We start from the raw sequence: 13,321 nt of genomic DNA, 5'->3' as shown, positions 1-13,321 counted from the left end.
CCTTAATGAATTCTGAGATGAGTGTGTTTGATGGTAAAAATTGATGTTATACAGCTTAAATTTGAATGAGGTGCTGATGGCTCTTATTTTCCTATGCGCTATGATCCTGTATATTGATCATTAAGGCTCTTCCCTTTCATGCTCGTTTATAATGCTTTGAACCTTAATTTATTGTGGCGTATATGTATTCTGGGTATAGCGTTTTATGATTGTGGATATATATTCTGATTATGGCGTGAAGCGTTGTAGCTGTAGCAGCGTTAAGGATTCATAATGAAGTGCTGAACATTACCGGTCAGAGACCTTATCGGCGTCCAGAATACAGTTGAAACCATATGGAAGGCGCTTTACAAGCGAACAGAGATACGGTAAAAGAGTGAACTCTGAATTTGGAAGCCGAAATATATAAACTGTGACCTAAGACCAAACCCGTGGCGTGGAGACCTGTTCATACAACCTGTGTACAGCGTAATCAAAAGACAGCAAAGATATATATTCGTGTCTATCACCGAGACAACAAAGGGAACGATTGTGTCGATAATAAGGGTATCGGGTCCAACATAGAAGATATTGCGATCGCCGGTTTATGTAATTAACCACACATCAAGAGCAGAGGCATAATTGCGATTGGCATCGACTTTAACATATACGTGGTTGCGGTCCAGGATTTAAAAGCCTGCACTTATGACTGAAACTCAACGCATACAACCGGTGTGAGGTCTTTATAAACGGGTCAACATATGGTAAATCCGTTATCTCAGGTAAGGAGGATGTATTAACGAGCCTTGTTGGTAATGAAAGCACCGTATATTAAAAAGTATTTGTTTTATAGCATTGAATCCGCCAAGTGGGCACCGCCGTTACGCCTTCACACCAAGAGGATGCGTAGACATATATAACGGAGCATATATATATGTATGTTATAAGCCTTGAGTTGTTGCTGGTTAAGCTCTTGCGACTATCCGGGAGCAACATCATAGATGTCAATTCATAATTCGGTTAAAATAAGGCAGATTATATATGTTGATTGCATCTTTGTTTTGAATGAAGGCCAGCCAGTAACCAGCGTTGAGGGGAGAATTTGGTGTGACCTTCTTAGTATGTTTCTTGTAAGAATTTCTTGAAGAGCTCGAGTTGCGTAGGAAAGATCCTGGAAGAGCGGCCTGGAGTGGCTGGGCTGCATCATATCCAATAAAGAACTAGTAGTTGTAATAATCAATGGTCTGCCTCGCACTTGGGATTCTTTGCATCATGCATTAGTGGCAGAGAAAATTCACCTAGCTTTGATAAACAATGGGTTGCTTGCACTCAAGAAGAATATAGGCTCATGTCCAAAGGCAAGATTCCAAATCCAAGTAAATATTCTCAAGCTTTTGCAACACACTCAAAGAACAATAAGGGAAGAAGAAATTTTGGAAGATTTCAAAGAAGTACAGGAAGAAAGCCTATTCCAAGATCTGCTCCAAGAAGAGGATCTGCTCCACAAAGAACACCTCCTCCTCCCTCTCAAGAAAGAAGGGACATCTCAATTGTTCAATGTTTACATTGCCAAGCATATGGTCACTATCAAAAAATGTGTCCTCAAAGGAATGAAGATCGAAAAAGGAAAGGGAGGCAATATGCTTCTGTAGCCGATCTTAACGAACCTTCATATAAGAGGAAGCCTATGAAGAAAGATTTTAATGATGAATATTCCTTTTATTCTGCTTTTACAAGTTCTATTGCAGGTAATGAAGAAGTTTGGTTGGTGGACAGTGGTGCCTATAGGCACATCACTGGAAGTTGCGAACATCTTTCTGAATTGACTGAAAAGAAGATAGCTCAAAGGGTGGAACTTGGAGGCAATGGCAAGTACAAAGTCAAAGGCATTGGTTGATCATCCTTCCAATTGGAATTAGGAGGTAATGTCTCTATTAATAATATTTTATATGTTCCTAGTTTGAAGAAGAATTTATTATCCATTTGTAGCATAAAAACTATGTTGAAGCACAAAAACTGATAGCTTGTAGGCTTGAATGTAAAAATACACACAGGTATTTAATAATAATAATTTATTATTTATATAAAATTGTATAAGATGTTATAAGATTACAATGAGGACCCTGCTTTTATACCTCAGCAAGTGACCTTTTGTGATAGGCATGTCTTTTAGACATGCCTTTTCACTTAACTTAATCACTATTTAACTTAAATAATATTTAATTATTTAATATTTATATTTATTTTATTTATCTAATTGTTATGAATTATATTCGTAACATGGCCTCTTCCTTCGGAAGCTTTGTCCTCAAAGCTTTAACGTTGGGGGTTTTCTTCACACGTGACCTTCTTCTCGTCTTATAGCTAATCAGTGATATTCCTTTGGATTTTTTTTTTTTTTTTTTAATATAGTTTCTTTTATGCCTCTCATTTTTTTTATATACTGATTTTTTTTTCAATAATAATAATTCTTTTAATAAGTCCTATTTTATTTTTAATAATATATATATATATATATATATTGTAAATTTAATTAATTAAATTACCATTATATAATATAGTTGGTGTATATATAGTCACATCCCTCTGTCGAATGGTCACGTTGATCCTACTATTCGCTGACCGTGGCCGATGTCGATGGCTCCATGGCTGTAACGACCAACGACAGGACAGTCAGTGGTGGAGGCAGATGTTCGGGAGTGACGACAAAATTCAATGGCGAAGTTTGACTATTGCAGAAATTGGACACGGTGGTGGCCACTGTCACTGACGTCGAGTGCGACGGTGGGCCTGTCCGGTGTCGTGGCAAGGACAGGGAACTGACGCATAAGACAGCAAGGCACGACGGAATAGCTATTATGGGAGCGAATCGAGGGGCAACGTAAGGGCACTACTTCGGGGAACAACAGAGACAGGGAAGCGGAACATATGTCATGACACCTTTGGAAACCAATTCAGAAATAAGGGCCGAGCATGACAACGTTTCTTTGTTGTTCGTTTTAGGATCCAAACTAAATCCCAAAAGTCTGGCCATTCTTAAACTCCTCTCCTCCTCATTTTTCAGTTCAGAATGGTGAGCTCCATGCTGCTTGTGATCGTAGGGCATAACAGAAATGGCTGCCAACAAGACAGATGATGCCATCAGCTACAAATCCTTGTGGGTCAAGTTTTTATTGTATCTTTTTTGAAGGATAAACAGCTTGTACCATGCATAACCATGATACAAATGACTTTCTGATATCCAAAATATCTTTGTTAGCTTTGAATAGTAAATCGCCATCATTTGGGGCTTGGGAGTCTTCTTAACCATGCACATAACACCATGAATATCTTCTATCGACCGAAAAGCTTCCTGCCAGAGCTCAAGCTCGGTTGCAACCTTCAGTTGCTCAAACCTTGTATCAAGGTAAAGCTACAAAGTCTCAGGTAGATTGAGATCAGGCATGTCTTTTTGATCCCTGTACTTAGTCAAATTGACTAGGTGATTACGAATTATTTCACAAAGCCGGCGGAACTCTGTTGTCCGCTTATATTGCAAACAGAAATGGAAGGCTCGCTGTGCAATCATCGCGTATAATGCTTCATTGGTCTCTATCTGATTCACACGCAGTTGTCTCTGTCTTTCTTCCAACTGTTGCTCTAACTCATGTATTTGATGGTCTCTTTCTTCTAGTTGCTCCTGAAGGTTCGCAACAATGTTAGCGTGCTATTTTGCTTGCTCGTCAAATCCACTTTGGATTTGCACCACCTCAGCCCTAGCAATAAACTGTGTTCTAAGATCTATTTCTAGTTGTTGTAGCTGCTCCCTTTGCCTTGCAATATCATGCAGGCGTTGTTGTATCGACTCCTCAGAATTGTTCATCTCAGAATCAATGGATAAAGAAGCTAAATCAGTCCCCAGTTGTCTATTAGACTGCTACACATGCTTTATCTCATAAATTGTGGCGTCATCAGGCTGGCTCATATTCTGCCGCGGAGAAGCGAGCCCGCCGACCCCGCTAATCAAATTGGCTGGCCCGGATTCAACAATCAGATGATCGGAATCACTTGAATGCTCGCTTCCTCCGCCGGAATGAAACATCCTGTGGCCGCTGCTATTGTTAATATTTTTGCCGTTGTTGATGTCTGACAAACAACCATGCAACAAATCCCTACTTTGAAGCTGGATTAAGAAAACCTGGTCCTGATCAAAGCTTAACAAGGAATCTAGCACATAAAATGCCATTGCTTTCCCTACCTCACTTCCTTGGGTTGCATCCTTTGTGATCACTTCAAAAAGGGTTGTGGCTTCTCGCTTCAATATTGAGAAATTCATTTGGGCCAGTTTTGCATGGTCTTTGTCTATCTTCTGAAGTTCTACATCATCTTCTCCATCCTGTCCTTCAAGCAATAAATTTCTCTTTATAGCCAATGCTACATCTGAATCATCATTCTCATCCACATCAAGATCAACTTCATCTTCAACATTATAATCATCTACTGCTTCATCAAATATATCATCATCTATTACGTCTTCATTTTCATTATTTTGATCAAAATCTTCTCCATTATTATCAATTTCCTTTATACCTGCTTTAATTTTAGAATATGATTTTTCTAGATGCTGAAATACTTCTTGAATTTCATTAAACTGCTCAATGTAATCAAGATGTGAATGTAATGGCACATTGTGCGGCGAACTACGTTCAAAGGCCCGCATGATTATATCGTGTGCCATGGCTCCAATACCAATGTAGCATAAAAACTATGCTGAAACACAAAAATTGATAGCTTGTAGGCTTGAATGTAAAAATACACACAGGTATTTAATAATAATAATTTATTATTTATATAAAATTGTATAAGATGCTATAAGATTACAATGACCCTGCTTTTATACCTCAACAGGTGACCTTTCGTGATTAGGCATGTCTTTTAGACATGCCTTTTCACTTAACTTAATCACTATTCAACTTAAATAATATTTAATTATTTAATATTTATATTTATTTTATTTATCTAATTGTTATGAATTATATTCAGAACACCATTTCATCTCTTGAAGACAAAGGATATATAATTGCCTTTAATGAAGGTCAAGTTCTAGTGTGGAAGAAAGACCCCTCCTTTGAATCTGCTAAGGTCATTGATGTATGACTAGGAGGGCTATATTGTCTCCTTGGACGGTCAATTCAAACCTTGATACACGACACCTCTGATCTTTGTGAAATATGGCATGGAAGGTACACTCATGTTCATTATAAATCTTTGACTAGAATAAAGGATTTTGTTAAAGGTGTACTTGAAATCAAGATTGAACACGATAGAGTTTGCAAAGGATGTGCTCTTGACGAAAATGTCAAAAGATGATTTAGTAGCAGTGATAGTAGATCCAAAGGAATTTTGTATCTTGTGTATATTCTAATGTTTGTGGACCCATATCTATCAAATCCTTGGGTGGTCAATTGTACTATGTCACTTCCATTGATGATTACTCTCATAAAACAAGGATTTGAGAGCAGACAGTGCAGTTTTCTAGGGAAGCGCAGGGCATATTTGGAGTAGCTCACTCTCTCATTCGGGCATTGTATTTTCTCACCTGGGTCTTGTCAAGCTTGCCATTGGGGCAAGCCTAGGTGCAATCCTTCCATACCATTGTACTCTTTCTCCAAATTTTTAATTAAATGGCTCAGCTGGATGGTGTTTTTGGAGATTTCATGGGTGTTCACTTATTTTTCTGTATTTTGTGCTTACATGTATAATTTTGCTTCGTATATCACTATTTTTTCCTATTTAGGAATATTACACACCACCATAGGTTCCAGACACTTGGGTCGTGCCTACTAGAGGATCAACTTGAGACTTTGATGATCCTCATGCAGAGGATGCTCACGACAATCGCAATTTGGGAGTGTGAAAATTCCACAACCAGAATCCCTACTGTAGCAATTGATGATATTACTCCTATTTGTTAAATTCCTTTAAACAAATTACTTGTGGTTTCCTACAACAAATATCATAATGCATACATTGTAACCTTCAATTAAATATTATGCGGAAACAAGAGATTGAGCAAGAAAGAAAATAAAACACAATTGATACTGTTATTTTTGGACAAATGTCCCTAGAGAAACCCAATGCGAGAAACCAGTGCAGCAGTTCTGAGGGTTTATTATTATTAAACAGTAGCAAATTCTGAATACATCTCTGAATACCTCTCTAGTTTTTCAGCTACAGATAGAAATACTGGCAGAAAGATTTGTGAGATTACCTTACACGATCACTGAGAAAATCTCGGTTGATCCAGACTCTAGATGAAATGCCTTTGGTAGGTCCTACGCTGCCTTTATGCAGTCCTCACTCAGTCCTTGCGTCAACCTCTTTAGGCACTACGTCAACCAGTTCCCTGATCGATTTGCTGCCTAGAGTCTCTGCTCTAAGCCTTCCGGTCTCACACCCCGGCTTCTGAAACTGACTCTCCCCAGCAAAATCTCGGACTCACTCTCACCCTCTACACTGCCTTTGCATGGCCCTTTGTGGCCCTGTGTCTGGGCTACTGGATCACTCTCTGCCTCTCTCTGTTGATGATTCTCCGACTGAGAAAATCTCTCTCTCTCTCTCTCTGGATGTTATTCCTGCCCTTCAACTGCAAGAAATCTCCTTGATCAGAACTTCCTCTTGAGAACTTCTCACTTCAGAAATTCAATCTCTTGATCTCTCGGTGTGTTTTCCAAATGACCCTAAAGCTCCCTTAAATAATCTTCTCGTTGACATTCAATGGCCTAGATTAGAAGCTAATCAATGGCTAAAATCATTCTAGCTTGATCCTCATCTTCTTCTAGAAGTTACACCCACAATTAGATTAATACCCATTAATATTTTTAATTTCCTAAGTTTAGACTTAGGGTCCCATTAAAAAATATTAATTATTTTAACAAAATTGTCTTTGGGTAGAATTTCCCAAAACACTTTCTGGGTTCTTTGGAATACATGTGTTCAAGCCTCCCTGCAACATTTGAGGCCTAGAGCACATCCGATGCTACCCCAAATCAACAAGGAAATGATGTACCTTATATGTAGTATTTTTTTGTGCTATGAAGAATGATTGTTTTTGTATCAGAGGCCATTTACAGCCTAAATGTTTATGTATTTCATTCAAAGCTTCAAATATAAGAATTCTAGCTGGCATTTTGCTACATTCACCCTCACATGCTATATACATTGGAATAAATTGCATATTTGGAGTCTAATGATTTGAATTTACATTAATGTACGTGTCATTAATATATACTAATACTTTATTTTATTAAATTTGAATACTATGTGTTTGAATTTTGTTATTAGACCTGTTTTTCAGTCAGTTCCCGTTAGTGACTATGGGTATCCCGATGCCAATTCTGATATCTTTGCGAGCATGCACAGAATGGACAGGCCTGCCTCTAGTCAATAATGAAGTTCTCAACTCTTCCCAACTTTATAGGTGTGATAAGGATCATATGGACTTGGCATTTACATCAACAACTTCAGATTTTCTGCCAAAAGAGTTGAGGCTCATGGAGGTATATCAAAAAGATGAGAATAACAACCATTAGAAGGTTTAAGTGTCCACTGAACATCAAAAGAGTTGAAAGATGCATAAGTTCATTAAAAAATTGAAATGAGTTTGAGGCTAAAAGTAACTTCTAAACATGGGCCACCTAGGAGGGAGTCCAATACAATTTGGAAATTAAATTTGGCTCCAAATGTAGGAAAATCGCCCTTACACAATTTGACACAACTCATCTACTTGATCAAACTGGTAGCTTTCTAGGAACAGGATTGACCAAATGCTGAAGTTGCAATCTGTATTGTCTACACAACAGAGGATTCACATGAATGATCTAAAGCAACAGAAGCAGAAATGGTTTTACAATTAGATTTGCACATCAATGTAAAAACACTGCAATTAAATACTGCGTCAGACAGTGATTTGAACATGGGTCTTAATTAGATTTTTGGATATCATTAAGAAACTCAAATTCAATCATACTAGGTGAAATGGAATTTAACTGTTATGACCAAAATTACAGCTGTAATATATAAACTATTGGATTTTGGAAACTAGGACCACTAAAGATATTTAGATGAAAAGCAGAAAAGCACCAAAAACAGTAGCGAGAGAACCTTAACAGTACAAATTAGAGTTGAACTTGACTGTACAAATTTTCCAGTTCATGCATACCTTATCATGCTTCGAACGACATCACCTCTTTTAGGATCTTTTACAACCTTAAAAAGGTCTTCAATCATCTCTTGACGATGTGCCTGAGCAGAAACTAGACCAACATATTTTGTGACCTCTGGCCAATCTTGAGAAGCCACAACCTGAATTCGAATCAATCAATGATAATTTAGATGTGCTTTCAAGGTAATAGGCAACATGATCTGTATATAATAGTCAACACGAACACTAGGAACTCTCATCAAAAGCTCCAGAATGCAGTACCTACTCAAAGCTACTCTTATGTCTGTTGTTTTTATATTGATACCCAGGACTGCGTCCTTAATTTTTGCATTCAAGTGCAAGTGGAATAAAAGGATATCATATAAGATGCAACTCATCCAGTGAATTAAGATACAAAATCATTTACTCACGGCTGCTATGGATGGGCTAGTGTCTTCTCCAGGATGAGGATGAGTTACATCTGCACCAAATATTATTGTTGGTACATCACTCACTAGAGATATTCTCCTTCTAAGAGCATCAACAAGTACAGTGTTCCTGCCTCCGGCCTATAAGAAATATGAAACAAAATAGATAATTAACAGCCAAAATTATCGCATTAGTTCTAGTAGGCTTGTGCAGCATCTTTCAGTTTTCAATATGCACACAAATTAGGCTTTTTGAATGCTAGCAAGATCATCAAATTTTAGATTGTATTGCAATGCACCTTAACATTTATCTTTAAGGCTACATTCGCCATGTATTGTTTGCTCATCTTCAATACATGCTTTTCTAAACAGCATTGAGAAACTATACCAAGGTCTGTTTCACAGATCCTCTTCAGGTCTCCTGCACAGAGCAAATGTGAGATTGAAGAAAAACTCAAGGTGATCCTCCTTTGGTTCTCCTACCCAAATGATAGAAAAAACATTATGGCATAAAAATATGGATTCGATTGAAAGCAGTAACGGGAATGAACAAATCAAAGAATGTCAATAACTGTCCTGTGAGATCAGTTTATTGTTTCCTACATTCTCGTACTATTGAACTCACTACAGCAAAGAAATGTTGACAGACCATATAAAGAACCATTATTAGCAGGCAAAACTGCAATAAGGAGTTCCAGTTCCTTTTCTTTGAGTTTTCTCTTAGCCTCTGTGTATATGCGTTTCAAAGCAGACTCAACTTGATCAGGGCGTGACATCTGCAATGGAACTATAGAACGTGGATTGAATTCCTGAAACAAAGAAGACCAAAATAAATTCCCTTTCCATATTCGTACCATAAAAAAATACAACATAAATAATCAACTTGGAACAATGAACATCTATCTTATTTGAAGAGCAGAATGTTTTCTCAGCACTTTGAGGGCTAGAAATATCATATTTGATTTTTTCCATTACCATGCCAGACGTCTGGCACATTTGAGCAAGCTCCTGACAAAATCTACCAGCAAGATTCTCCTGAACACGTGAAAAGTTGATACAAGCCCAGTAATTTACTTTGCCCCCATTTACCATTTTCTGTAGAATTAAATGTGTTGGATTAGTTTTTAGTACTGAATGTCCAAATCTGAGCAAAACCCTAAAATCTTACCCATATGAAATTATAATATAGCATGAACATATCATCATCTTCAAGAAGATGACCTGTGGTAAACAATACAAACATGTTCACCAAGGTCAAACAAACCAATTAATGTCAAAGCATGGAAACGCAGTGCAAATCAGAAAAAAAAATTACATATTCAAAATATTTTATTCAATCAAATTAAACAAGTACATACATGTATGCAGGAATAGTCTTTTATTTATATCTTTTATAGTGTCCACCCACACATTACTAAAATTAGTTGCATGAAACTCCCCCTATATTAGAAATGCTTTCCATGAAATGCAATGGGAGAGGACAATACATCACCAAATAATACATGATATAGACATACATCATCAAGCCAAGACATGAATATGTGGAATACCCCTCACTGCACAGGTAAGTTGAGGTGGAATCTCTGCTTTAACACCAATTTCAAGAGTCAAGAGTGGTGACATCTTTTCTGAATAATCCTAGTCTTGCTAAAAACTGTAGCTAGATCTGATTTGAATACCGTGGATTGACCCATGTCAAGTAAACCTACTTTCCTATTAAAAGTAGCCTGATAGGATGCCTTAGCTTGTGTGACATTGTGTAGAAGACATTTTTTGGATCATACTTCAAACGTGAGGGGAAGTTCTAGAAGGGACCATCCCACTCTTGAGAATGCTTATGGAAGTTCCTGCATGTGTCTAGTCTCAAAGTCTCATCATTCAAACTTGTTTTGCAGGGATCCTAGCCTTGGCTTGTAATCAAGTCACATTTATTTAAACCATTTACTTCAAACTCTTGTGCTCACATTGATTCTATTTTGCTATTTAGAGAAGGATGATGATAGCTAGACAAGGAGGAGAGTTCTACTCGCATGCCTTGATCTAGCCTTTGTAGATTGCTTGTAGATTACCATTCCAAAATTTCTTATATTTTTCCACTAATTTTGGATCTGTTTTGCAGGCCTGTTTTGAGTAGATTTGTTAACTCCTTTTGTGGCAGGTTTAAGGGAGCAGATTCTGTGAAACCACTAACACCTCCTTGCAGGACCTTTAGCGTGGGATTGGAAGCCGAGAGCACTTGAATGCTGGTTTTTGCCTAGGCCAAGAACCCTTTGAGAGGCAGCCTTATTCTTTGCCAAGACTGAGGGTTAAAAGGAGGCTTACCCTCTCTTCCTATTGTGCTGATTGCAAAATTTTTTTGGGTGGCTGATTGGTGCATGCAAAGCAACCTTCTTACCTGGCAGATTTGAGAGCTTTTGTCACTTATTGAGAGGCTCGTTTTGAATGCAAAATAATCCTCTAAATTTCAGATCTAAGAATCTATCTTTGCACCCCTCATTTTGCTATTAGTTTGACTTGCCAAGGAGGAGATCTAGTGCTCATAAGCAGCCATTTTGTAAAGACTCCCTTGGTTTCATTTGAGGTCTTTGAGAGGCTATTTTTTTTGTAACAAGCTAATAATAAAATCCAACTTTTTTTGGAGGGAGCTTGAGAATTTTTCCCATGGCATCCCGCCTCCTCATTTAGAGGGAGGACCATTCTTGTGTGGATTGACTCTTTCTTAGCTTAGTTTATAATTTGCATGATTAGCTTACTTGCATATTTATTTGTTTGATGATCTAATCTAACTCATGCATGGTCAATTCATAAACTGAACACATAGCACTCACATTCTCTTGACTTTGCAATCAAACTTGCCATTTCATTTGCTAGTCTCTTGTATTGTGTAAATAATTTTTCATGGTTGCCTGAATGACAACATTTACAATCTTTTGGAGCAACTTATTTTTATTTGCTACAACAGTTTACAAGCAAGCACTTTATATTTCCTTGGCAAATTTGATTTGTTCATTGATCTAATTTCTCTTATTTGGAAATTGTTTCACATGCTATTGGTACATGCTCCATTATCTCCTTTTGTGTTTAAAATATCATCTTGATTATATTACTCACTGATACATCTTTTGGAGCATCATGTAGCCATTCTTTAATTCAAACAAATTGCAAGTTAACACTTACCTCATTTATTTACAAGCAACTTGTGAAGCTTATGATCTCATGCAATTTTCATTTCAAAGCTTGTGAGTTGGCATTCCACTTTAGATTTTTCCATTTGAGTTGTTGGCACATGCTCTTTTGAGCACTATTTCAATAGTTCATTGTTATCAACACTTTTCTGTGGAAGCGCCTCATTAACATTCAATCTTTCCACTAAGCATTCTAGTAGTTCCAACTTGTATTTCTAAAAATTACCTCCAAGCATAAGCTCAGTTGTATAGACATCTTAGGACAAAAAATTTCCCAATTTTTCTTCCATCTGGTACAAAGCAAGGTTCCAACATGTAACCTCACAATTATCTTGGTGGCTTTGACCCCTTGTAGGAATGAAGGCATGTGAATTTGTAAAGATTATGGGAAGGGTATCATTAATGACAGACTAGTGCCTCCTCAGCCCATCTTCCTTGCAAGTTGCCCCAATCTTTTCCCTTTGGTAAGAATTTGGAAAGGGAATTTCTCACCTTAGATTAGACATTTAAAATTAACCAAGATAATTGCACTTCATAGTTTAGTTTTGATGTCATCCTATCAGGTTGTTTTATGAGTATTTTCCATTTTACTTGCAATATTGTTGTATATTTCATGTACTTGTCATTCTAAGATTTACTTGCTCGTGGTAATTTGATGTATATTCCTATTTGAGCATTTCCTTTACAAGTGCAAGTCCTATGTACCTTGCAAGTTACATTTCTTGTTGCTCATATTTCATATCTTGTTTTAACATTTGTTTTGCATGGATACTTGTCATTGTAACTTGAGCTTTTATCTCTATTTTGCAAGTACTTGTTATTTTTATTTGAGCAATTATTTACAAGGCATTGGTTTATACTCTTTATTCTTGAATGTCATATGGATCATCATTGAATATATCTTTCATATTGCTCATACATTTACATACCTGCTTATATCTTGAACCAAGTTACCATTGAGAAGTAGTTCCATTAACCATAGTCTCCTAGAACTTGTTTCCAACAAGTTTCCTCTTAGCAACCACCCCCATTAGCTCAACTGGGAGAGAGCTTTAACGAAGAGAGTTAGGAATAGGTGACAACCCTTTCTCTGATTTTTTCCACCAAGGCCACACCTTGTAGGGTTCAGGATTTTCCCCACATTAAGATAGGTGTGTAAGCAAGGCAGCGACAGACAACAACCAAAATAAAACACACACAATATATCAAAACACACTAGAAATTGCACGAAAATTCTGAGTCATTTTATTATTTTTTAGCATAATGGAATACGAATAGATAGGAATAGAGGAACTTGGGTTTGCTACAACAAGCAAGGAAAAACCCAGGTGGTAATAATGATGCTCAAGCGCTTGAAAGCTCCTCTCCAAATTATGCGCTGACCTAGAAATGTTTTGTTGCTGGTATTGGATAGGAAATGGGAAATCTTCCTTCATTTGAGCTTACAAAATTCCAAGGAATTAGTTGGTTCCCTTTCTCAACAAGACCAACAAAACCCAGAAAGGGTTTTGCTCCAAACTAGCTCTCTGGAAAGCACACAAAATATG

The 13,321-nt window shown here is 37.2% G+C and overlaps 1 protein-coding gene across 4 annotated transcripts in view; it reads right to left on the bottom strand.

Annotated features, from left to right (window-relative positions):
* Nucleotides 1–13,321, bottom strand: part of LOC149238674 (protein argonaute PNH1-like) — a 147,457-nt gene that overhangs the window by 31,198 nt on the left and 102,938 nt on the right. For all 4 annotated transcript variants that reach the window (XM_089373145.1, XM_089373143.1, XM_089373144.1 and 1 more), the window contains 5 exons: nucleotides 9,565–9,684; nucleotides 9,239–9,398; nucleotides 8,889–9,010; nucleotides 8,593–8,730; nucleotides 8,180–8,322 (listed from right to left, as the gene is read on the bottom strand). In XM_089373145.1, coding sequence (XP_089229271.1) covers nucleotides 8,180–8,322; nucleotides 8,593–8,730; nucleotides 8,889–9,010; nucleotides 9,239–9,398; nucleotides 9,565–9,684 — 683 coding nt within the window. The remainder of the gene's footprint in view (nucleotides 1–8,179; nucleotides 8,323–8,592; nucleotides 8,731–8,888; nucleotides 9,011–9,238; nucleotides 9,399–9,564; nucleotides 9,685–13,321) is intronic.

The sequence above is a fragment of the Pinus tabuliformis genome, chromosome 8 (genome assembly GCF_031772625.1).
Source record: "Pinus tabuliformis cultivar Carrire ecotype Pingquan chromosome 8, CPIR1, whole genome shotgun sequence".
NCBI classification, from domain to species: domain Eukaryota; kingdom Viridiplantae; phylum Streptophyta; class Pinopsida; order Pinales; family Pinaceae; genus Pinus; species Pinus tabuliformis.
The sequence above is the reverse complement of the archived record's forward strand: the minus strand, read 5'-3'. Positions and strand labels throughout refer to the sequence as shown.